The sequence below is a fragment of the Melanostigma gelatinosum genome (genome assembly GCF_949748355.1).
Source record: "Melanostigma gelatinosum genome assembly, chromosome: 14".
Taxonomy (NCBI): domain Eukaryota; kingdom Metazoa; phylum Chordata; class Actinopteri; order Perciformes; family Zoarcidae; genus Melanostigma; species Melanostigma gelatinosum.
The window spans coordinates 16053743-16079245 of NC_136647.1; the positions used below are offsets into that span (position 1 = coordinate 16053743).

The window sequence follows — 25503 nt, forward strand, 5'->3', positions numbered from 1 at the left end:
TAATGCAGTGAATAGCTGCACTGAGCTGTGCCTGACACTCACTCAGACTGGGCTGCATGTTTGGAATATAGACTCGATACAAGAAGTGGACGTAGTCTCACCCATTTGTTTGTGGAATGCCACTTTGAAGCCTGGACTTGAGCATTTTGGCCGTCACCATCTTGGTTTTTTGCAACCAGAAGTGACATGAGTGGAAGGAGCTAAGTACAACCGAACGCTGAATGAGACATTTTTAGGCGACCCAAATGTTCCAACTAACTTTCATGAACTGAAAACACACTGTGAAAGGTTGTACGGAGGCAGACTTTGCTACTTTTGGACAGGACCAGACTAATTGTTTCCCCCTGTTTCCAGTGTTTGTGCGAACCCAAGAGTACCAGCTGCTTGACAGCTGGTTGTTGATAGTAGCTTGATATTTAACATACAGACATGACAACATGCCATCATCTGACTCTCTCTATTATTATTTAAGTATCACAACTGGTCCTTCAATTGGAAATCTATAGATATGAGAGATATTTGTGTTAGTATGTGGGCTCTGCTGCATTTACTTTTTGATTGTCCTGCTGGAGGTAGGCAAGGTTTTGTGACTGAATTGAACTTAGTGATTTTTGAAAGGAAAGAAAAAACACCATGACCATGAAAGCAACGTGCATAATCATGTGCACAGTTTGAATAAGCCTCTACACTACATCCCCCTGAGTTGATAGAATCTGCTGTCACAGTCATAATTGTATGTAACATTGAGTTTAAGAGCAATGAAATTACAAGAAATCATGAATTTATCTCTCTATTAAGGATGTATTTGCAGGAAATAAGGGGCACATGGGGGCAGAGGGGAAAAACACTGCATCTTTGCTCATGACTTCTGTAATTGCACAGTTGCCTAGCAATTTTGAATGGTTCCTCGCTGTTGATTTACTTGTCGTCCTCACAGATTATGAATCACCGGGCTCTTAGCCTGCTTCACTGTGTGAATAATGACCTGTGAACCAAATAAAGAAAATACATTGGCCTCTCTTGGTTCCACATTTTACATTACTCAGACTCGACTTGTGGTAGAAACAGTAACAGAAGAGAGCTGGAAGTCCAGTAATATAAAAGGTCATATTGATTTACCTCATTGCAAAGATGACAATTTCATAGTTTTACTGGCATCATATATATGATATCTGCTCACTACCAGCATGTAATACTGGAAGGAGAGCAGCGATTTTGATTCCGTTTCTGCTGGTTCATCACTAGCCAGCTGAAGCGGCACATTCACTTAAATAGTAATCCCAGAGAGGGAGAAGCACTGTGGGGCCCCATACATCACAGGGGGACATGTATGAGGTCCAGAGAGATGGACCCATCACATGCTGGGAGAGAGATGGAAGATGGGCGGAGCAGATGGGTGTGTGAGTCAGCAGTATGTTTGATAAGGCTGCACTCAAGAGGAGCAGTTTTGATAAAACGTAACAGAAAGTGGACGGGTCTCTTTCAAATTGCCCCCTGGGAGAGCTGATTGGACGGATTACCGAACAGGAGGTACGGAGGAGAGGGCAACAGATTTAGAGAACAGGTTTATAATTAGTTGAAGATTTGCAGCGGGGCAGGTTGGATCCACCCAAAGAGCAGAGCTAACATGCACTAAAATTAGCTGTGAACAAGGAACTCTCAACTCCTGGTGGAGTCGTAGGGAACAAGGCCTCTGGGGCCATTCCATTCATTCTCCACCTACCTAATTTTAAAAAAAGAGCTAAGCAGCTAAATGGACCTTGATTGATGGACCTTACTTTGTTCAATTTTGCAAGCATCAAATGCCTTTTTGCATTTGAAACTTGATCGTGATCAAGTGATCAATAATTCAGTTTAAATGTCAACACCTTTGGTGTTTCGGGCTGAGACTAACTTTAATTAAAGACTAAGCCGTTCGTCTCGTGTGACGTCTTTTCCTACCTTCCTCTTCTTGAAGGCTTGCCGTGCCAGGTGGCCCCTACAGGCAGCTTGGAACAGGGTGAGATTACGCTTGGTCTGCTCATCCCTCTGCTCCTCCAGCTTGGCCAAGGTGCCGGCTCTGAAGAACAACTGGAACAAAACACATGAAACCAAATTAACTTGTTAGCGATGGACAAAATGAGTGAGAGATTGTGTAACGCTTATTTTAGCCAGGGGGGAATTGGATTTAGAGGCAGCACTTTAGAGCAAAATATAAACAGAACAGAGTTTAAAAAAAAAGAAAAATAAGTAAATAAGTGCACTGAAGCAGTTCATCAATAAGAGGCAGTGTAATCCACGGACAAGTGAGTCTTATCTAAGTGTGAAAGCTGTGATTAAGTTATTATCTCGGACAATCAGCCTTGTCTGTGTCTAATCTAGGCCAAAGGTAAAACACAGGTAAACAGCCGATATAAAGCAGATCACCCCACCGGCCTCAGAGGGATTGGGCACTGTGAATGCATTCCAGCTATGATGGCGGCAAGCTGTTAAAATAGATTGATGACGGACTGTTTCCACCCAAGGTCTCTCTGCACAAGTCCCACTGCTTTACAAATGACCAAATCCATATGCGATTTGTTAACAAAGCCGACGCTGGAAATGATGGAGCAGCTGAAGGCGGGGAATCTGCAAACCAGTTGGGAGGAGCGATGCATTCAATGACATCAGTGAATATTACCTTTCAAATTGCTTCGTGGAGGCCAGAGCAGAAGCCATTTGTCATCATCAGGCGCATGCAGTACTTTGTAAAGATGTCTTTGGCTGTGCTGTTTTTCAGACACGTGGCCATCTCTAATGGCTGTCAAAAAGCTGTGATTCCGCTGGCGTAAGGTTACATGGGGGCTGGTGTAATTGGCATGCAAGTGAGCCAGGTTGCTAGGATGCCACTAACATGCTTTGCGAATGGCCAACTGTGCTCGTCTACTTCTGAGCCCTTTTCACACTCCAAAGTGTGGCTCCATGCGAAGCTGCCTCCGAACCATTCTCGAGTTGTGTGTTTTAAAAAGGAACCCTGCGCAGCCTGCGCACATATCTGGGAGCACAAGTTCCACCGTTTTCTACATTATTGTTCCCTTTGATTTCCTTCTTGGCTGATGGCCACTTTCCGGCTGATAGGATTAGACCTCAGTGTGCCAGGCAGTGTTTACTGTGATTACTTTACAACGGTCATGGGGAAAAACAAAGAGAACCATCAGTTGCGAGAATTTGCTCTAATGACCTGAAAAGAAAGAGAGAATTGCAGTCGGGCAGGGTGGAGAAATGTCTCTCGGGTTGCCACTGGCTACACGACTGAAAGAAGGGGAAAGGCTTGGCAGCTTTCCAAAAAACAGGATGACAAAGAAAACCTCAAGGAGGGACAGGTGTAATGAAAGACACACTCCCGCCCCCAGACAGTGAAGTGTCTTTTTAAATAAAAAACATACAAGGACAAAGAGAGCCTTGCACTGCAGCTATCTGCTTAGAGCTTTGAGAGGAGTCAAACTGGCAGCGATTTACAGCAACGGTTTATTCAATCGTTTTAAAGCTGTTGTAGTCGTTTGACATGCGGCGGCATGACTTACCCTACTGAGACCCATGTGGTAGCAGCTCTTCTCCAAATCCAAGGACTCCAGTAGCTCCTCCACCGCCTGGAGTAAAGGCACACATGTACACAAAGAAAAAACACACGCTTAGTCTTTCAACTGCTGCATCCAGGGGGAACTTCTACTGACACCACAACACTTCAGTAGTCCACAGCTCTCAGTTGCCATGCTGAACTAATGTCACAGCGCTGCGCTGTGCCGCCCCCCCCCCTTCTTCTCTCGCATCCATTCCCAGCTGGACTTTTGTTTTGAAAGGAATTCAGTAAGCACAGGAAAAGTTTGGCTCATTAGAACCTCTCAGCTACAACGCAATTACGACCTGTCCCCCTCATAATCCACCTGCTCCTGGCATATTCCTCACGACCCCCTCTGTGGTCTCGGCCCTGTTGCAGCTTTGAACGCACATTGTCGATGCAGAGGTACACCATCAGCCAGCCTGGAGCCTCTCCCTGTCCATCCACATGCCCGTGTGCTGTAGGTGCATTGTTGTCTCAGCCGCCTCTCTCTACTCCAGCCTCCAGCCTGAAAGACCACATCTAGATTACACCAGGAGAGGTTTGCCACGAGCACTGAGGGGCTTTTGTTTGCCAGCGTTTCCACAGAAACTCAGCCACAAAACAGGGACACAGGGGGAAAAGAGCTTTTCTCTCCCGTCAACCTCATTCTTTCACTCGCTCTCATTCCTCTCAAAAAACTAACTTTTATATTTGTTTCCACTGCACTTCAACCAAGGCTTCTCTCGCAGAGGTCCAATCATTATTTATACATTTAAGACAAAAGAAGATAATAACATCTTCTTGAATGGCATTTTGTTGCTTTGAGCGCACTTTCTAAATATTAAGCCACACTACAGATCTGCCACTTTAACAGGGGGGGGGGGGGGGTTCCTGATAAGGTTAAGTTGATTAGATAATTCCAGTGGCTCTGATGAATGAGGGTTTATTTCTCTGTCAGTTGACTGCTGACAAACCAGGGGCAGATGTAATGAAGCTGCCTCTTAACAACATCAATCTTCACTTGCGCTTGGCCTCTGGCGGAGCTGCACATTTCCCTCCCTCGTTGATTGACTCACTCTCTTCTCGTCCTTCACAATGTAATTCCTGCCGTGCTTCTTGGTGAGGTGCGGCGCCAGCACGTCAAAGCGCCGCCGGAACTCCGAGAACACCATGTGATCGGGGTAACCTGTAACGGTCGGCATGGAACAACATTAGATCCTGGAATTGTTTGTGGAGTGTGACAGGAACGTTGGGAGAAAAAGAAAGAAAGTAGAGGTCTGTATTTCTATGTGCGTCCTTAGCATGTGAGTTATAGGCGGTAATCTCACCTTGCCTGTAGATCCGGAGAGCATCCAATAGCTTGGAGCCGCGCAGCTGAGCACGGAGCAGGGCTACATCGAGCTGCATTAAGCCGGGATCTCCAGTCTCCCCTTGAGACTCACATTCCCCTCCTTTGAACAGGGATCCACTCAGAGCCTTGAGGGCATCTGCCTTCGGCAATATGCAGTGAACAAAGTGAGTCCTGGACCTCCGCACCATGTCAAGGAGAGCATCCTGGAAGAAAAAAGAGCAGTGCAATGCAATATCTTCCACAGGCCTATCTACATGGAATCAGTAGCCTAGCTGCTTTACATAAAGCAACCAAATGCTACACATATTGGTTTCAGACATCGTACACCTTACAGTATCACATTAAGGAACTACTTTGTATTTCATGGTCACATGCTGGTTAAATCCACTGTCCACAAAGTGTTTCACCCTTTCCTGTCATCTGGTTGTTGCTACTATACGTACAAGGTTTGGGGATCAAACAGCCCAGTATTTGTGGGAATTGTTGTTTTGAGTCCACACCCCACGGTCAACTTTCCTAACCATATCTCAACCCTTGTGTATTTGCCATAACAATGCCATGTGCAGATGTTGTAGAGCAGAAAAAAAACAGTGTTTAAAAAAAGAAAGAAACATTCATTTTCACAAAATAAATAATAATCAAGTGTATCGCAGAAGGGTTGGAAGCAAAATAGCTGCAGACAGAGCTGTTCTCATAGCACACTAACACCAGGCCTAATATCATTTTCAAATCCGTCTCTGAGCGCAGCCAAAATATTGGCCGTCGTCCCATCCATTTCATTTGAAGCTGCGTAGGGCAATTTGTGTCGGCTATGGTGTCCAAAGGACACCACTATACAAATGCACAACGATGAGCCTTGATTTACTCATCACATCAACCTGTCAAGTTCCCACCACAAACAGGATTAATGACAAAAGATGCAGACCGGGATGTTGATTCTCAGCGTCCTTGGCAGTACGGGCACATGATGTTGTTGAAACTCGACAGTGGACAAAAGCGTAAAAACAAAGTCTGATTGATTCGTGTCATCCTCTCCTCTCACCACTTGAAGCTTGATCTGGATGCACAAGGACTTCTTCTTGATGGCAGCCAGCCCTGTGGTGAAGGTCTTCCTCATGCTGGTGGCCCGTCGCAAGGACAGCTGGGAAACGCCTTCGAGGCCCGCGATGGACCCGGACAGCACAGTGGCTCCAGCCGCACGGCTCGTGAACAACGAGCTGATGATCTTCCTGCAACAGATGCACTACTTCAGCCTCAAGTCTGGTCTAAAACTCCCCCCACCTCCTCCATGCATGTGTGACGCTTACTTTTGGGAGTCCCGCAGCAGGCTTGTGGCGTTGGTAGACGCTGGATTCTGCTTGGCGTAGTTCAGCCACCCGCAGGCATCGTACTCCACCCAGTCAGTCCCGTGACTGTGGCCCAGCAGGAAATGATGATCCTTTTCACTCTTCAGGAGGAAAGTGTGACCTGATGGGAACGCAGGAAGCAACGTGAGATTCTCCGGCTCATTGCACGTCACACGCAGAGAGACGAGCAGTCTCCTTTAGGAGGAAAGTCGTATGCAGGGGTTGTCTTGATTACTACGTATATGTAAATGCTGTCACAAACCTACATACACTTACAGTGATAGTAATAACTGTGGTAGACTATCAAAAAGATACGGGTGATAAACCAGACAGAGACGCTCAAATCTGGTTTGTAATTTTGGAAACAACACTTTTATAGAATGCTATGGAGTTCTGTTGGGATATTTTGTATGCATGATACAGTAAGGTTTACTGTGACACAAAAGAGTCTTCACTGGAGAACTGTAGTCTCAGACATTGGGACAAAATGCATCTTCATCTAAAATTAAAGCTGTACCAAGAGTTGGCAAATAATGTGAAAGATTCTGCGCTCACATATGATCACACATTGCACACAGTATTCCGTGCCAAAAAAAAAACTGATGAAAGTTAACACCAAGCCTGTTTATTTGCACCCCGTTATTTGGTTTGGCAACATCATTAATATTAATGTGGCATCAAATACATTTGGATGAAATATTCACTTTTTTATTTTCTTCTTAAAAGGTCGACTGGAATCCTTTAAAATAAGAGTTGCCAGTCAATTTCTGTACACTAAAGGCTGTTGTATTAGCTTCAAGTGTGTCTGTCCTCTCCTTGCCTTTGCTCTCGCCCTCAGCAGGTCCGTAGTAGCTAAAGAGACGTCCCAACAGGGTTTCCTCTGACCCTCCGGGCTGCAGGGCCTCCTCCTCCATCAGCCACAGCAGGCCTCGAGCCTCATCTGTTCGCACCGTCCGTACCTGTCGAATAAACGGTCACAGCTCCTTAGTGCAATCATGACGGGGACGCAAAATGCTCTGTTTTACCGTCAAACAATGACACAAGAGTAGAAAAACATCTCCCCAAGACTGCCATGATCACTGTACCTTCAGCTAACTTTCCATTTGATCAATTTGACTCAAAAGGATTGTTTTACCAACAGTCCCTTACACGTTGACACACCACCTTGCCACAAGGACATGAATAAATCGGAGGGTGTTTCAGGTTTTATTGTTCATCCACTTTCTGGGTACTTAAAACATACTGCTACTTGTGAAGGATTCTGAGAGCTGGCCTCCTATAGTCAGTGTTCCCTTGAATATTTTCTACTAAATGTCAGTAAAAGTGGCGCTGCATGTTTTTACCATGTCTGAGCCGGTTGCGACAGGCCCGATAGCACAACTAGCATCCGAAATTAAAGTTTCAAAAGAATTTGCGGTCTCTGCACCCTCCAGCAGTTGCTGCGATAATGGCGTAATCAATTTAGCTTTTCCTCATCCTCGAAATGGAAACAAAAAAGAGCTCATGAATATGGAGAGTGGGGGGGGATTAAAAAGTAATACAATGAGTATTACAATTAGTGTGAGCACAGAGAAGGAAATAAAACCCACTCCGGCAGTGATCATGGAATAAGTGCATGGGAAAGGTTCTTGTTGTGTCCATGTACGACAAATAACAAGTACGTGTTATTGGGCAGTGCAGCTTTACAGTACATTTTAAAAGCATACTGTTTATTTCTATTTTTGCTCTTAAACTTTTGCCAGAGTCCTATAAGTTTAGATGATGAAATAAGCCACTGTTGTTCTGTGGATGACAATGAGCTCCAGGGAGATTGATCTCCACACTGAGGCAGCCGGCTCCGTTGGCATCACGGCTGACGCCTGAATCCAGCCCGGGAGCTTGGGCAACCAAACTCACAAAAACCAAAAAAAATGTTTTTATCAGCTATCAGGAAGTTACACTGGAGACATCCTTATCAGCAGTGCACACAGCGCCGACTTCAAATACAACACAGAGTATCAGTTTGGAGGAGACATATGACAACGACGAGGCAATGAATTGAGCGTTAAGGCTGTTTGCGATAACGGACATCTGAGCTACAACAGAAGAAACAAAATGAATATGTGTGTGAGTTGAGAAAAAGAAATAATCAAACTGTCTTTTCATTCTGAGCAGCGGATCTTTAAAGTTGACTTTAGAAATGACTTTGATGGATCTATGTTTCTTCCCCTTTGGTTTTCAGAGGAATATACTACAGTTCAATTTCTTCTGATGACATTCCCACTGGACAGTGGACCCTATAAAAAGCAAAGCACTCAAAGAGAACACATTGGAATTATACCAAAGTGATCTATGACTCTTCAAACTCTGCCATTTCTGTTTCCATGGTGCAGATCACAGGCTGCGGAGGCCAAACATCGATTTTCTTTCTTAATGTCAATTCTATAACCTTTCTGTTCCCGCTCCTACCCTCCTGTTTGAGCCTCTGCCAAACACCTTTCAATATTTCAAAACTTGCACGAGGAAAAAACATCCTATGCTAAAAGATGGCATTTATTGTTGATTGAAAAAGGAAGATTCAGATAACCCTGTGAAAATGAATCATCAAAGACTGCAGATTTATGCATGAAAATACCCAGAAATGTGAGCCAGAGATGAAGATGAAGACAACCGACACATGGAGACACTGAACTTACCAGCGCTTGGCTTGAGGCTTGGTCTACCACTGCTACAGACAGGGAAGTGCTGGGCTCCGTGTCATCTAAGGCAAGCTCGATGTTCTCCTGAAGGACGACAGGCAGATTGGCTCTTTAACGACTTGTGAGGATGTGAAATCAAAGAAACAGCAGATTTAAAGAGTGTTGGGGTTTTTTGGAGCGTGCATATAAAAGAAACTGGAAAAAAGGGCTCTCTTTAGATTATTTTTTGGAATCAAATTTCAAAAGTCACTCAGTGATTGACATCGATTTCATCATGGTGGTTAGTTCAGAGGCCTGGGTTAATGGGTTTCTACGGACATAGACAAGCATATTTAATCAAGCGGGGGGCAACATTCATGAAATATGGTCAAATAGATGATGAGGAATCCCCTTTAACACAAGGACTTTTTCAAGAAACCCAGGAAACTATGGAACCACAGTTTGACCGCCACAGCCCAATTCCTGATTTGGTTGTAGTCCCTAAAAGGATCCATGGTGTTGAGGGAGGAGGTTCCGATTACCCAGAAACTGAGGAGTGTGAAGGATTAAGCATTGCTGATAGTCCAACACAACCCTGATCCCATGCCCCCATGGGCCCTAGATTTTATTTATTCTATTTTTATAGAAGATAGTAAACACAACATCTTTGGGTTTTGGAGCGTTGGTCTGACAAAAGACATTCGAACACATCCTGGACGTTCTCCACATGTGACAATAGAGGCCAGCGCTGATCCCACGACAGTATGCACAAATTAAAAATCCTAATTCCCCTTCATGGTGTTGGGGGCAGCTGGGCCCATGCACCCCGTGAATGTGCAGGCATCCATAATAATTCCCAAGATTTTCATGGATATTTGAATGAAAAAAACAAAGCATATTAGATGTAAAAAAATTAATAAAAGCCGCTACAAATCTATTATAATAACAAGAACATTTGGCATTTACGAAGGCTGCTTCTCCTATAGGCAAATGGAAACTCTCAAATATTTCATTACTGTTGCAGATAATAAGATTTCGGGGATAAAAGACAAAATAAATAGAGTAAATTACCTTCACCGGAGCAAAGCGGGCATAAGGCAGCTCGCGGTGACAAAGTGCAGGCGGCACTAGGAAGGCAGGGAAAACGCTGGCAGTGCTATTTGTGTGGCCGTGACAGATGCCAGTGTTCCAGTTGACAGTGTATGTGAAGTAGCCTAAATGATTTCTGTTGTCTGCCATGCAAAGTCAATATGCAGAGGATATAAAAAAAAAAAAACATCCACAGAATTTAAAATGTAAAGACAATACGAAGCATGTGCCTGTTGTGTGCCTCACAGTTTAACCTGCATGTCCCTGTTGTTGATACTGTGTGCTGTGTTAAATGAGTTTGACCCAGTTTTCAATGACGGTTTCACAGCTTCTTTTATTTCCAAGTTGCACTGACAAGAGAGTATTACACTACACACAGATTTATGAGATACTTCATTTCGCTCCAATTTTCTTTCTCCCAGGCGGAGGGCGTGGGTGGGAAATCCCAGGATCCTTGCTCGCAGTATTAAAACTAATATGATCATAGATTTTAGCGTGCCAGCTGTGTTTAAAATTAAAGGATATTAAGAGTCGGGGCAGCCGTAATGGATAGACATATATTTATGTTAACGATGAAAGAAAAGGAAATCTTTAATATTTATATCTTGATTTCTTAGGAATGACTGTAGGTCCAGCGCTGCTGCACACAACTCAAAGGGAGGACGGAAGAAGAATTGTAACACCGCTGTGCAGCTGGGCGTGTCTCCCAAAGGCAGTTGTGAGTGACTTTCCTTTGATCTCGGCAGAAGAGGTGAAGGCTGGCATCGCTAATGAGAAAGGTCTAACACATGAACTACACAGCTTGTGGCAGGTGGTGGTGGGGGGGGGATCTGATGTGTGAACGCATACACTATTGGAGTTGACTTAGCTGAGAGAAAGCAGCAGACAAAGGGGGGGAGAGAGAGAGAGAGAGAGAGAGAGAGAGAGAGGAGGAAGAAAGAGTGCCAGAGTGAGGCTGGGTTTTGTTGCACGTGCACACTTCACATGTCCTTACCTCTTTGTATCTCTCCAACTCCTGAACGAAGGTGCGCTGGTAGAAGAGGGAATGCAGGCGTTCCTGAGTGTAGTTGTGGCATAGGTCCTCAAAGGTTGCGCCGCACTCGCGATTCGCCAGCCTGGGGTTTTGAAAGCCCGGTGTGTCCACAATGAGCAGAGAGCACAGGGAGTGCTGGCTGGATTTTAAGGACCTGAAGCACACAAGGCGAAAACACACACACACACACACACGGAGATGCTTGAGACTACATTTTATTGATTGCATTCGCTGCATATAACCCCTGGCTTTAACCTTAGCTCTCTCCACCACATCCCTAACCTTAACCCTCGCTAAACATAATCCTAGTTCTATTCGAAAAGCTAAATCCAAGAGCTAAAGCTAAAACAGCATCTGGTACTCTCAAACTAGCCATTAAAGCCGTTAAAAACCAACCCTGTCTGGACAGGCATCGCTTAAACACCCCCAAAAACTGCAGTTGTGTGAGATTCTATTCAAGATGCCAGGATTTAGAAACATAAAGATGTCACAAGGAGTCTGCACGATTCCATTATATAACGGTGCAGGCAACAACATGCCATCTTCAATTTGCCACGGCTTCGGGAGAGCACAGGATCAGAAATACTAACCGGTTTATTAAAGAGATGAGGGTCGTGAAGAGTTCCGAGTAAAGCCCCGATGCCATGGCCTCTAAACACTCCATGGCCTTGGATCCTGCTATGAGAGGCAGCCAGACCAAGAGCGGATCAGAAATAGCTCACAACAACATCTCCATCGACAAAAAACACGAGGGCCAGTTGAATTAGATCAAGAAAGAGCGGTATAAGCTTAAACATTTGTTTATAAAACCATGTGCAAAATCGTCATATTTGTGCGTATTATGCCCAAAGGCAGGCATAATGTATTCAAATTGGGTGTCTAACAGTCTCTGTAAAGCAGGGTCATTTAGGACTCAGGTGTTTCCGAAATGGTCCGGCGCATCCTCATGTCCGTGCCTCGCGGCAATGGCCACCTGTTAAAACTCCTAATTCATCCCACCATCACACAAAACAGTGCGTCCACGGTGCCTGGCGGATATTTTCATGTGCACGCGCACGTTGATGTCTGTACGTTGATGTGCGAGGGGATGTGCGGGGAAGGTGACGCTGAGGCCAATTCTGTCCATCCCTTATGTGACAGACTTTTTAACTGTATCCTCGTGCCCTTCAAAGCGCGTCGCAGTCTTGACGGAAAGCGTGTGAAAAATCAATGTGAGGCAATTATGATTTCAAGGACAATGAACGAGGAGCAGATCCAAAACTGCTTGTCCCGACACAGTGTGTGTACTTATCTATCAACAGCCATTGTAAAGCTGTGGTATTCATTACTAAGATAAGCTCTACTTTCTCCAGAGCATGCAATTTCCCTCCAGTGATGAGCAGAGGCGTATGCCTGTGCATGTGTGTGTGGAAACAGAGTGACAAAGAGAAGAGTGGAGGGGGGGGGGGGGGAATAGGAGGAAATAGTCTGTTGGTAAATGCGGTCTGTGGAGTACCTGCATCTGCTGTGCCATTTTCGTCCGAAGCCTGGCGGATGGAGCTGGCTCTGGGCAGGGTGCCCTTGGCCTGGTGCTTGAAGATGGAGGAGGAGAGCTCCTCCAGGGTGCAGCCCAGCAGGTAGGCGGCCTTCTGGGCCCACTCATGACGTGCAAATTGTTTCCTGCCAGCTGAGACACGTGCATGAAAACCTCCATTAGCCCTTCTGCCAACCACCCCAGGCACGCGGCTAGAACGGCAGCTTTGTGACGAGCCTGTCTCCGGTCAAGCTGACACTGACACAGCTGGTGAGAACACGCACTAAAAGCATGCTCCAATGTTAGCGGCTTGAACATTCACATTTTATCCACAGTTGCAGAAAGAAAAGAAGGCACATCCACTCGCTTCAACAACTGCTGTTTCATGTTCAAGTCTGTGAAGTTGAAGTGATAATTGCCCTTTTTTTTATTATCTTGAGAATGAAAGCAAAACTTATAATTAGGGGACACAATTAATGTATTGACATAAAGTCCTCTGTTATTCTCGTGGCTGAGTGATGGAAACATGCAGATATGAGTGCAAGCTTCAGTTTTAATCCACCATGAAGTGGTATCTTCTCAGACTTGAGAGGAAATGGGGGATTTCACGCAGAGAGCAGTGGGCTCTATCGGTTTCATCAACACCGCAGCAGCCCTGCACACTTCTCATGATAAGCAGGACGGTTGTCAAGACAAGTACAGCCATTTGAATATTTGCTTTGATAGACATTCGCCACCACGGTTATTGAAATTCCGGTAAATCATCAAAAAGAGGAAATTGGTTATGCCAATATTTTGAGGATATTACTGAATCAAAACATAACAGAGTTTACAAATTTGAAAGATTAGAAAATAATTACATATTTATAATACTTGCCCTTAATAGCATCCAGACTCGCAGTGTGATAAGCCGTTTTTTATCTACACTTATTAGATCGAAGTGTTGATACAAGGGAGACGCAACCATCATTTCAGGTGGGCCCTTTAATTAGTTTTGGCGGATAAGAGACCAGTGCTGCCCTCTTGTGTTCCACTACGAAGCTGCACTCAATATTTATAATATTTCATCATGTTTGTGGCAATCAATCACAGTGAAAGAACCAGCTGCCAAAAAAAATGTTTTTTTAATGGACCAGATTATGATTTGAGTACCTTAATGAATAAATGAAATATTCCCTTTGACAGGGAGACATAACTCTTATTGCCGTCAACGTGTTGACTATTGGGCTTAACTTTTATCCCATCATGCCTTGTTTTTCATGAGAACCCCGGTGTGTTTAACAGGAAGACAGCAGTCCAAATCCATAAATCGACCAGTCATTCGCAGATTAGATGTTGTGAAGCGTCTGTATTGTGGGCCGATAATAATTGCTGAACATTTTAAGAGTGTTCCTGGTTTGTGCTGCCATTAGAAAGATTGGCAGCCAGCTGGAGGGGATCACTGTGAAAATAATTTAGCAATTACACTGCAGGCAGAGAGTGGAGAGCGAACAAACATGTCAAAAGCACCAAATACACGCTCACTGTTCCATTATTCCTTGTGAATTGTCGATGATTCTGATAAACTGCTTCCAAAACACTGAAAGCCATCAAGCTAATAGATGCGCATTACAATTACATTTGCATTGCAAAATACAGTAAAATGCAATCCCATCAACAGCCCACTGTAACTGATCTTAAGCAAGGGCATTTCATAGTGAGATATATATATATATATATATATATATATATATATATATATATATATATATATGCTAATCTCATAACACAAATCTTTTTTGACAGCCTTTTAAAATAGCAGGTATCTCATTGTAAACTGAGAGTCAAATGCTGTGGGAGGCAGATCTACTACTTTATAGCAAAGAAGAAAAAAAGAGAAGAACCCTCTCTTACATTAGGTTTCATCATACAAATAGCTTCAAAGACGGGAACAAACCCTCATGTTTAAGAGGACCGCTGTTCCCATTAGGCCTCTGCTGCTTTCTTAGGACAATAAAAAAAAAAATGTTTGTCAAGATTTGAAGCCAAAATCAGATTGATTCTTTCTGTCCTCAGATGTTTCACTGTTTCATGACCATTAGACTCAGACAGTGGTCTCCGCTGTGCTTTGATGATATACAATGATCCAACCATTAAGGATTAATAAGGTCAACCTGAGTTGTTGAAGATGAAAGAAATACAATGCATCTCATATCATTTCACATGGGTGCTGCCGGGTCAAAGCAGAACCTGCTCGGCAGTGACCAGGGGCCTCGTTTATAAAACAGTGATTAACACTCACTGTTTGCAGACAGAAATTAGGAAATGAAGGTACGCCAAAGATTCTGATTAATAAAACCTTGCGTACGCCTGCTAGTGCGTAATTTCCTTTTAAAGATCCCAGTGCTGGTGCATCCATCACGCATTACAAGAGTCGCCTCAATACATCCTGCTTCCTAATAAGTACTACATGTCTCCAGTTAGCTGAAATACTTGCATTAGATAGCTGTTTTTAGTTTGTCTGTATACATTATACTGTATCTGTCCGAACAAACCATGAATAAATAAAAGCTGTGTTCACTGCAGCGATTTTACGCACAAAAACGATACACAAAGTAAAATCCTACTTGGTGATATATGCACTGCATTAGAAGATATCATTGAGAACTATTGACGATCTATTCTGGAATTCTTTAACGCTATTAAAGAATGCATTTGGATTCCTACAACCGATGGTGACAATGTCAGCAGGTGACGTACGCGTCTGTCAGGCCCTGTATGTAACAGTTATAAACGAGACCTCGGGAAGAATATCCTGGATACTGGTACAAATGTGTCCTGCCATAGATCAGTGCAACACATCTTTTCAAATTGCAGATGCCGGATCTGGATTACAGCTGTCTTGCATCACACTGAAGGAGTACAGTGAGATAAAGCAGGCTTGACATTTTTTAAGATCACACAAAGTGTTGTGAAAATAATTCTGGCTCACGTTTTGTGATATTTGGGCTTTTACATCGTGTAGTGTGTACAAATCCAAGACGATCTCTGTTACTGGGTTGCGTTATATCATTAATAACATTATCCTTAGGAATAAGCGATGCAGCTATGGAATGGAAAAGCCTTTCGGCGAGCAATCTTACCCTTAGTGGCTCCTGCAGACCCGAGATGGTAGATGGCCCCGAGGACGAGCCAGAAGGCCCTCTGCTCATCACCACTGATCCCCAGAACCTTCATGGCTGCTTGCAGCTTGGAAAACAGCTGGGAGGCCCGCTGCTTATCCTCAGTCTGGCAGATAGCACATGACGCCAAATAAAATTCCTTTTAGAACGTTTAACGACAATCCTCTTAAAGTAATGCTCGGAGACTGTCCAACTTGTCATATTATAAGTTAAAATAGGAATAAAAAAAACTGCATAGTTGTTGATAGATATTGAGAAAGACATTGATAGATTGGTGATTATTCTGCCAGTTGTTGAGCCTGTGCAGTCTTTCAAAACACACTTTCTGTCCTGTACGTATTTCTATTGTGAAATTGCAATTGAAGTATTAGTTGTCCGTTCTGGGCCACCACATACTGTGCAAACAGGCCAACCTCCCATGAACAAGTCGTATTTACCTTTGTCTGAGGCACGATTCCAAATGCATTGTTTTCGGCAAAGTGGTTCAGGTGCAGCTCCGTTCTGATAAAGGAATGAGAACAGCCCGGAAGACGTCAACATCTCCCCATGAATACTAATGTCTCCATAACAGAGAAGCAGTCACACATCATTGCTGCAAATCAACGTATTAATCCAGTACAGAATTGTGGTGCAGTGTGCATTGAATGGGCGTAATAGTATTCATGCTGACCTAAGGGAGCTGTCTAGTCCAGCCATCAGGTAGTAAAAGACATGAAAAGTGGACTCTCCCCCGGGTCTTCTTGTCACCCTCGTCTTCTCCAGAAGCATGGTCTGCAAGGCCGCAGCAGAACAGGATGTTAGCGTGACAGAAAGTAACGTTCACTACAAGCAGTGCAACAACAAAGCCTGCTGGAGGTGAACATTTGAACGAGTTTTATGACACATTGTCTGAGATCATATAGATTTGTACGAGTAGGAAACTCAGAGGTTGAGCACCAGTGATTTGAATGAATGAATGAATGAATTAGGGCTGTCCTCGACCAAAGAAATTCTTCTTTATTTAGTCTACTGATCAATCGATTAGTTGATTTAGTCGACAGATCTGTAAATCTGAGTTTCTCCACAAAGAATCACACAAAAGCACCACTTTGAATCTTTTGTTTACTGGAGATGTGCTCCTAGGTTTTTGGGAAATAAGTCATTCAGCATGAAAAGAGCCTGAAAAAACAACTAAAACAACTGATTAGTCAACTCCTTGACTAAAAGGTGCCAGCCAAAGAAGGAACGAATGATGGATAGATAGATAGATAGATAGATAGATTAATACAGGGGTGTCAAACTCATTTCCACTCTGGGCCACATCAGCATCACGGTCGCCCTCAAAGGGCCGGTTGTAACTGTAAGACTGTGTAACTAACTTCTCCCTAACATATTGTTAAATAACTCTCTGCATTTGATTATTGTTTATTCAAGTGTAAACATATTGTACATGCAGTTATATAAATGAAAAATGATATTTAAACACATTTCTGTTATTATAACATAAATCATTTTAATTGAGGGTTAAGAAACCCACATTACTCCATCAAAGATCAAACTGTTAAAGAAAATAACAAAGACAAATATCAAACACAAGTTATGACATTAACTTTGTTCAAAGCTGTTTGTGTCACCTCTCTGCATCACTAATGTTCCTCCCTGTCATCGTCCTGTGCATGCAGCTTCATCCAAGAGCTGCTCACTGAGAGTCAGGTCTGATGAACATGGATAGATGATGTGTCCGTGTTGTCTGTGCTTTCATCAACAGTTCATTAGAAACACAAGTACCTGCTCGTCTCTTAGCTGCTGTGTTGTTAGATTGCTGCTAGTTCATGAACTCTGTCTGCGATGATGTTTCTTCACAAACTGACATTTGTAAAAGTCTGTATCTGGCCGGAGCTCTGCTCACATCCTTCAGCATGCACTGGGCTGTAGCTGTGTAGATATATTCTGCTGTGATTGCAGTCTGCCTTTTAATTCTTGGACAATTTGATGTTTTTCTTGGAGGCTAAATTTAGCTCCGTGTTTGGTGTCAAAATGCCGTCGTGAATTGTATCCTTCATCACCAACACACCTCATAACACAGAAGACAGACCCGTTGTTCTCCTTGAAGCACAAACATGTATTCGCTTTCCCATCTTTCATTACATTTTCTTCCCTCTGCATCAATTTTTCTCTTCGTGGACATTTTGGGATTATTTGTCGATCTTTTTCAATCGTTGGAAAACCGCTTTTCGGGCTGTTGCCTCTCCTGTCCACCTGTTGTGATAGTTTTAATGTCGGTACACAGACAACATGCTATCACATAATTTCAACTTTCTATCTCATAATTTCGACCATGGGGATACTTTTATTTTCAAGTCTAACTTTTAATTATTTTTCCAAAACAAAATTTGCTGGCGGATTCGCGGGCCACATAAAATGACGTGGCGGGCCACATTCGGCCCGCGGGCCTTGAGTTTGACACATGTGGATTAATAGATTTATTGGTACCTGTATAGAGGCTGAGGTCACCAGGCCTGTCTGGTCAAAGTCCACGGAAACAATATGGGAGAAGCGACTGGCATTCCCATTCATACATGTAGAGGCATTCCCAAACGCTTCCAAAACTGTGTAGACCGCCTGCCATTTCTCTGCTACAGACAACAAAGAGTCAAATAAGATGGGGGGGGGGGGGGGTCCTAGTAATACAACAGCACAACATGCACTACACTTAGTATTTTTTACTTTGAGTTCCTTTTCCAACCTACTGGAGAATGTTTTGTTGGTGCTGCCGGCAATGGAGATCAGGTATTGGATGATGTGCTGACAGTTGGTGGTCTTGCCACTTCCACTCTTGCCCAGCAGGATGATGGACTGATCCTGTCGAGTGATCAGCAGGTTCCTATAGGCAGCCTGGGCCATGCTGTAAATGTGAGGGGCAGTGTCCTCCCTTCTGCAGCCCTTGAACATTTGCATCACCTGTAAAGCAGATAAATAGATCACAGAGAAGAGGAGATGCATATCAACTGTTCTTATAAGTTGATATTCTGATCTCACATTCTGCTACTCCATAGGAGATGTGTCATCATATCCACAGGCTGCAGCCTACCTTCTCAGAGTACATCGAAGGGGCGCTAATGGGGTTGACGACCACCATGTTGGGCCCAGCATGGGTGTGCACCAGGTTACCGCCGTACCGCTGCCTCAGGGAGTGCATCACGCTCGACTCGTTCAAATACTGCAGAGAGGCCAGGTCCTCCACCCGGTCAAACATCGGCGGGTTTGCCTGGAGTTGAAAGTCAAAGCGGTCACGTACTCCCCCGGTGTCATCCTTAATTGATGCGGTTCAGAGTTGATTTGATGATTAAATACCTTCTCTACATCGTCTTCATCCACATCCAATAAAGATCCGTCACTCTCCAGGCGGATTTTCACCTTCCCCTCTGGCAGGCTGCCCGCCGCCGTCTTCAGGAGAGTTGCTGCAGCGCCGCAAAGTCTGGAGTTAATTCACCCCGACATATGATCTCGAGCCGAGTGCAGTAGCTTCACCTTATTTTACATGTCGGATACTGCGTGGCAGTTGTATCGCTTTCAATAACGCATGAGCTTCATTAAAACTGAACAAGCCACATGCTTGGTCTCATTGCCGTGCGGTCGAGTCTAGTCTGGTGCCCTCTATCAACATTGGAATATCAAAAGCATTTTCTAAGATTCAATAATCCACGTCTGTAGTCCAACAATTATCAAATGTCACCCCAGAAAGGATAGTAAGTTGAGAATTTGCTGTGGAAGTGTTATAGAGAAATGACACATGGGTGCTGGTACATGTGCTGATGTATTACTTACCCATGGAAAATCCATCCTTGTGGACGAGCCATACTTTCTCTGTGTTGTACCAGGCTCTCTCTGCCGTTATCTGCTCCTCAGTCTTTCCCTGTTCGAGACAGGTGAACACTCAGCATGAGAAACACATGTACAATCAATAATTGAACATTGCCAAATGGAAGACGAAAATAAAATACGAAAAAAAGAATACTGGGTAATGGACCACCACGAGGATCCTACAAAGGAAACTTTCACGAGCACGGACGAACATGCAGTTCACATTCACATGAGACACAGGAACTGCACTCATAGCCCCCCCCCCCCCTCCTCCTCCTCCTCCTCTGAAAGCAGCTTTCAGAGCTCCCAGAGTGTGCGTTGAACTCATGGAGAGTGCATTTTATGTTTTCACTGAAAGGATAGACAGAGTGTGGGGCAGGGATGTTTCATCACAACCAAGTACATCAAAGACAAAATACACGCGTTTAGGGGGTTTGCACAAAAACACAACACAACAAACAGAAACAGCCCAAAAGTGTTTGGAGTGAGTCATGCATGGAAACAGACAAACAGACATGTAATCAAGCTAACATAACAAGCATCGGATAGCTGCACCGAGACAGCACGTCGTTTGTATTTCCTCCCTTTGGTGAAGATGTAACAGCAGGAAGTGAAACGCAACAGCTGGGGCGATGGGAAAGATGAAACCTAGGTTTTCCTGGAGGTGGAATTGCCTCACTTACCACTGAGCCGTCCTCCCACCCACACCATCTTTACTCGATCATCACACAAGGGAAAACACAAAAAGCACACATCACTCTGGAAACACGGGAAGAACTACAGTCAGTTGTAGCCATGGTCAGACCTGAGCTGCAGCCGAGTGCGCTGCCTGAAGGATGGCCACGGGGTCCTCGACAGGCTGGGGCTGGAGAAGGGAAGGAGAACTGAGAAGTCAGTATTTTCAGTGGGTTTCCAAACAATGTAGAATAAGACACGGTTGGAGAAAGAAAACGTGTAAGAAGTCAAAAATATGTATGGGTAAATAAAACATCATACTAAAACACTGCGGCAAGACCATCAGCAGTTCAACAGTGCAATAGTAAGTCAAGCAACGGCAGCAGTAAAGTAACTCACCATAAGATATTACAATATGAATGCATTAATGAGCAGGGATTACAAGGTGCATTGAAGTGAAGTGTGTGGGCTCCGTGGGGCACAAAATAAATGATCCGGCATATTTAACAAGATCAGCTGTGCACAGTGAGGTATAAATGCAGGGCACCATGCAGCCAGAAGGAGTAGCAGTCGATGCTAAAGAAGTCAGCTATAGAGATGGTATGGTAATGCGTAAACACAAGGATAGAATGAAATCTGATATATACTGTATCACTGCAAGCAATTTCGGGGAGTTTGATACTGACTTTTTCAGTGTATTTGAGAAACAGTTGCATGGGACTACAGTCTAACATCAAGAGCCATATGTGGGTATAAACAGCAAAGATCAATACACAGCAGCATGTTGTTTTAATTGTCAACTGACCGCATTCAAATTTAGCTATTTTTATCTTGTTGGTGCATCTAAAAATCAAGAATCCCCAAAGTTTAGCAACCACTAGTTAATGTCACACGACTACATTCCGGGCCCTCGCGTGAACCCCGAATGAACCGAAGAGAGCAGCTAACGGGACAAAGCCGAGCAGGCAGGCGCAGACAAAGTAGAGCAGAGAGGGGTCAGTAGAGGAGAACAGGCTCAGACTCCAGCACTGCGCGGGGGCGAAGGAGCGCGGCGAGCCCACCAGTCGAGCCGGCCGTACCTGAGAGGATTTGCGGCCATGCAGACAGCATAGAGGACAGCGGCGAGTCGGGATCCGATGGCCCGCGGAGAAGCCGAGATAGAGACATGAGACAACAGGGGGGATAACAAGAAGGGCCTTTCAGTGCTCTGGACTTTGAGAGGAGAAATAAGCAGACCACTGCCATATTATCAAGCACTGCCAGAACAATAACAATGGGCATTGTACGAAGTCATGCAGTACACAGGTGCTCCCCTGGACCTGATGACAAAGCAGTTAATGCTACAGAATGAATGAGAGGAGGGCACTGAGCGAGAGGAACACAGCTACAGCTGTTAAATCCAGGTGTGCAAAGTGAGCTCAAAGAACTCAAACTGTTGTTTCTGAAACAAAAAAGTGTTACCAGTCAATCACACGGCATTACCATTGACGACAGCATGTATGGATGCAGAATTGGATATTATGATCAGTTTCATCGAAGTGTCAGCAGAATCTCTTTCATTCCGGTTCGGGCTGGGCGATAACTCATTGATCGTCTGTTTAATGGAACCGTATCGCCATGAAATCACATGTCGAGATATTACATCGTCTAATTTGATAATAACGTTAAATTACGTTACCACTAAGTTCTATGCAATTAACTAATGTCAATATGTGCAAATGTGAAAAACATGCTGTTCTAATTCAACCTCATTTACCACTAAAGTATACAACAAGAGGCCTTATCTTCTGGTTATTTAATATCGACTATGTATTGTACTGCGATAGATAGATAGATAGATAGATAGATAGATAGATAGATAGATAGATAGATAGATAGATAGATAGATAGATAGATAGATAGATAGATAGATAGATAGATAGATAGATAGATAGATAGATAGATAGATAGATAGATAGATAGATAGATAGATAGATAGATAGATAGATAGATAGATAGATAGATAGATAGATAGATAGATAGATAGATAGATAGATAGATAGATAGATAGATAGATAGATAGATAGATAGATAGATAGATAGATAGATAGATAGATAGATAGATAGATAGATAGATAGATAGATAGATAGATAGATAGATAGATAGATAGATAGATAGATAGATAGATAGATAGATAGATAGATAGATAGATAGATAGATAGATAGATAGATAGATAGATAGATAGATAGATAGATAGATAGATAGATAGATAGATAGATAGATAGATAGATAGATAGATAGATAGATAGATAGATAGATAGATAGATAGATAGATAGATAGATAGATAGATAGATAGATAGATAGATAGATAGATAGATAGATAGATAGATAGATAGATAGATAGATAGATAGATAGATAGATAGATAGATAGATAGATAGATAGATAGATAGATAGATAGATAGATAGATAGATAGATAGATAGATAGATAGATAGATAGATAGATAGATAGATAGATAGATAGATAGATAGATAGATAGATAGATAGATAGATAGATAGATAGATAGATAGATAGATAGATAGATAGATAGATAGATAGATAGATAGATAGATAGATAGATAGATAGATAGATAGATAGATAGATAGATAGATAGATAGATAGATAGATAGATAGATAGATAGATAGATAGATAGATAGATAGATAGATAGATAGATAGATAGATAGATAGATAGATAGATAGATAGATAGATAGATAGATAGATAGATAGATAGATAGATAGATAGATAGATAGATAGATAGATAGATAGATAGATAGATAGATAGATAGATAGATAGATAGATAGATAGATAGATAGATAGATAGATAGATAGATAGATAGATAGATAGATAGATAGATAGATAGATAGATAGATAGATAGATAGATAGATAGATAGATAGATAGATAGATAGATAGATAGATAGATAGATAGATAGATAGATAGATAGATAGATAGATAGATAGATAGATAGATAGATAGATAGATAGATAGATAGATAGATAGATAGATAGATAGATAGATAGATAGATAGATAGATAGATAGATAGATAGATAGATAGATAGATAGATAGATAGATAGATAGATAGATAGATAGATAGATAGATAGATAGATAGATAGATAGATAGATAGATAGATAGATAGATAGATAGATAGATAGATAGATAGATAGATAGATAGATAGATAGATAGATAGATAGATAGATAGATAGATAGATAGATAGATAGATAGATAGATAGATAGATAGATAGATAGATAGATAGATAGATAGATAGATAGATAGATAGATAGATAGATAGATAGATAGATAGATAGATAGATAGATAGATAGATAGATAGATAGATAGATAGATAGATAGATAGATAGATAGATAGATAGATAGATAGATAGATAGATAGATAGATAGATAGATAGATAGATAGATAGATAGATAGATAGATAGATAGATAGATAGATAGATAGATAGATCAAGACGTGAAATGACCTATGTCAGGATGAAAGGTATTGTCCATATCGCCCAGTCCAGTATATCAACATCAACATTCACTGAACACAAGTTCAGCTCATGCTGCAGAGAAAGCCTTTATTTTCCTTGAAGTCATGTCCATAGCTTGCAACAGAGAAACATGATCCCACCCTTTGGTCTCAAAGTTTCAGATTTCACACAAACAACGCAGAGGACCCTTGTAATAAGAACGCTATCGGCAGACTGCTCGGGACAGCCGTGGACCCGGGTCGACTCAGGCTGGTAACAGGGTAAGCCTTGGCAAAGCAATGGCAGGTGCAAACCAAACAAAGTTACAAAGACAGAAGTTACATCATGGCCGTTGACGGCGAAGATCCTCCTCACGCGCTTGTAATCCTCCTCAGAGGGAACCAGCTCCGGGACCTACAGTTGGATAGCAGGACCAGCAAATTGCAGCGGGGCAGCCGGGAAGAAAAACCAATGATGCAGAGGAAATTGCTGTCAAGATCCACTTTACACAAACAAACAAAAAAAACTGAGTAGGCACACAGTAAGCATGCCATGTAAAAAAAAATATGTATAAAATGTGAGAAACACACAGTGTGGCGTGTACCTTTGCTTCGAGGTGAACACACACCTGTTCATTCGGTGCAGACTGAGCCTGGGGCGGCGCAACGGGGGACGGCTTATCATCGGGGGCCGCAGGGGGACAAGGGGTCTCCTTTCCCTTCACACAATTATACACAAACGTCCACAAACACACAGTTGGGACGGACACACGCGCACACACAGATGGAGACGACATGGGAAGGTGACAATGAGGATGACGTTGACGTTTTTTGGCGCGGTGTACTTTCTTTAAACTCTGTATTCAAGTCAACACATCCAGAACTATGCAACCAACTCCGTGGGACGTTTGTTCCTGCTGATTACATTTTCCAGTTAATTCAATCAGGAAATGAGTACGGGGAAACGACTATCAAGGAGAATGGGATCATTAAGCGCCGCATCACAAAGATAATGGTTCACAGCTTTTGTTTGTCAATGGTTACTTGAGTAACAAGCTGTTGCAAATTAAAATGGTTTAGCGTCGTCTCGGCTGACTTGTCATACAATTACAACGACATGCACGTTATCTGGGGGTAGCACCTGAAATGAAATCATCAAGTGAGTTTCATCATTTGCTCTGTAATTGTATGCAGCTGTGGATCAATAGTTCTAGTTTATTTCCCCTCATATCTGCTGCCGTTTACATCGAAGTTTCAAGTTGAGGTTGTGCAGCTAAAAAACTATTTTAATCATGATAGAACCATTACTACTGATGAATTCTTATCTTGAGACGACAATCAGGATAAGTAGGGCCATTACAAAGCTTGCTTTCATTTTACTTATTCTCTAATCTCCTATGCTAAAAGTGGCAATTCAACTAACTTCCACACAAAGCCTAGGAGGTGAAAACACACGTCATCCTGATTCTTTTTTTTATTTGTTGTATCTAATGGTAATGGCTGATGTCAGAAACATGCCGTGTTGATACGTGGCTCCAGCGAGAGCAGAACAGTCCAATCACTAGACGGCACAACTCTTTAAGGATGCTCACTCACACACAAATGCACATTCCTGAGTTCACATCTTGATCCTTCCCTTAATATTAGAAACCTGAATCTGTCCCTCGAGAAGTCGTAAACACAATACCCCTCAGCAAAGAACACCAGGTGCATACCTCCGAAATCTAATCCCGAGCTCAACGGCCAAATAACCAACTGTTCGCCAGATTTTATG

At 42.9% G+C, this 25503-nt stretch overlaps 1 protein-coding gene across 8 annotated transcripts in view; it reads right to left on the bottom strand.

Moving 5' to 3' along the window:
* LOC306788264 (unconventional myosin-XVIIIa-like) overlaps positions 1–25503 on the bottom strand; it is a 59496-nt gene that overhangs the window by 24193 nt on the left and 9800 nt on the right. For 4 of the 8 annotated variants that reach the window (XM_079283712.1, XM_079283707.1, XM_079283706.1 and 1 more), the window contains 22 exons: positions 24359–24448; positions 24073–24144; positions 20358–20417; positions 19517–19604; positions 19043–19149; positions 18780–18956; positions 18439–18649; positions 18182–18324; positions 16380–16480; positions 16147–16210; positions 15671–15815; positions 12531–12701; positions 11626–11713; positions 10997–11189; positions 8932–9018; positions 7077–7215; positions 6218–6377; positions 5953–6139; positions 4888–5113; positions 4636–4745; positions 3543–3608; positions 1942–2070 (listed from right to left, as the gene is read on the bottom strand). In XM_079283712.1, coding sequence (XP_079139838.1) covers positions 1942–2070; positions 3543–3608; positions 4636–4745; positions 4888–5113; positions 5953–6139; positions 6218–6377; positions 7077–7215; positions 8932–9018; positions 10997–11189; positions 11626–11713; positions 12531–12701; positions 15671–15815; positions 16147–16210; positions 16380–16480; positions 18182–18324; positions 18439–18649; positions 18780–18956; positions 19043–19149; positions 19517–19604; positions 20358–20417; positions 24073–24144; positions 24359–24448 — 2814 coding nt within the window. Of the gene's footprint in view, positions 1–1941; positions 2071–3542; positions 3609–4635; positions 4746–4887; positions 5114–5952; positions 6140–6217; positions 6378–7076; positions 7216–8931; positions 9019–10996; positions 11190–11625; positions 11714–12530; positions 12702–15670; positions 15816–16146; positions 16211–16379; positions 16481–18181; positions 18325–18438; positions 18650–18779; positions 18957–19042; positions 19150–19516; positions 19605–20357; positions 20418–24072; positions 24145–24334; positions 24449–25503 lie in introns of all 8 variants that reach the window. The other 4 variants (XM_079283713.1, XM_079283710.1, XM_079283709.1 and 1 more) reach the window with 3 other exon arrangements.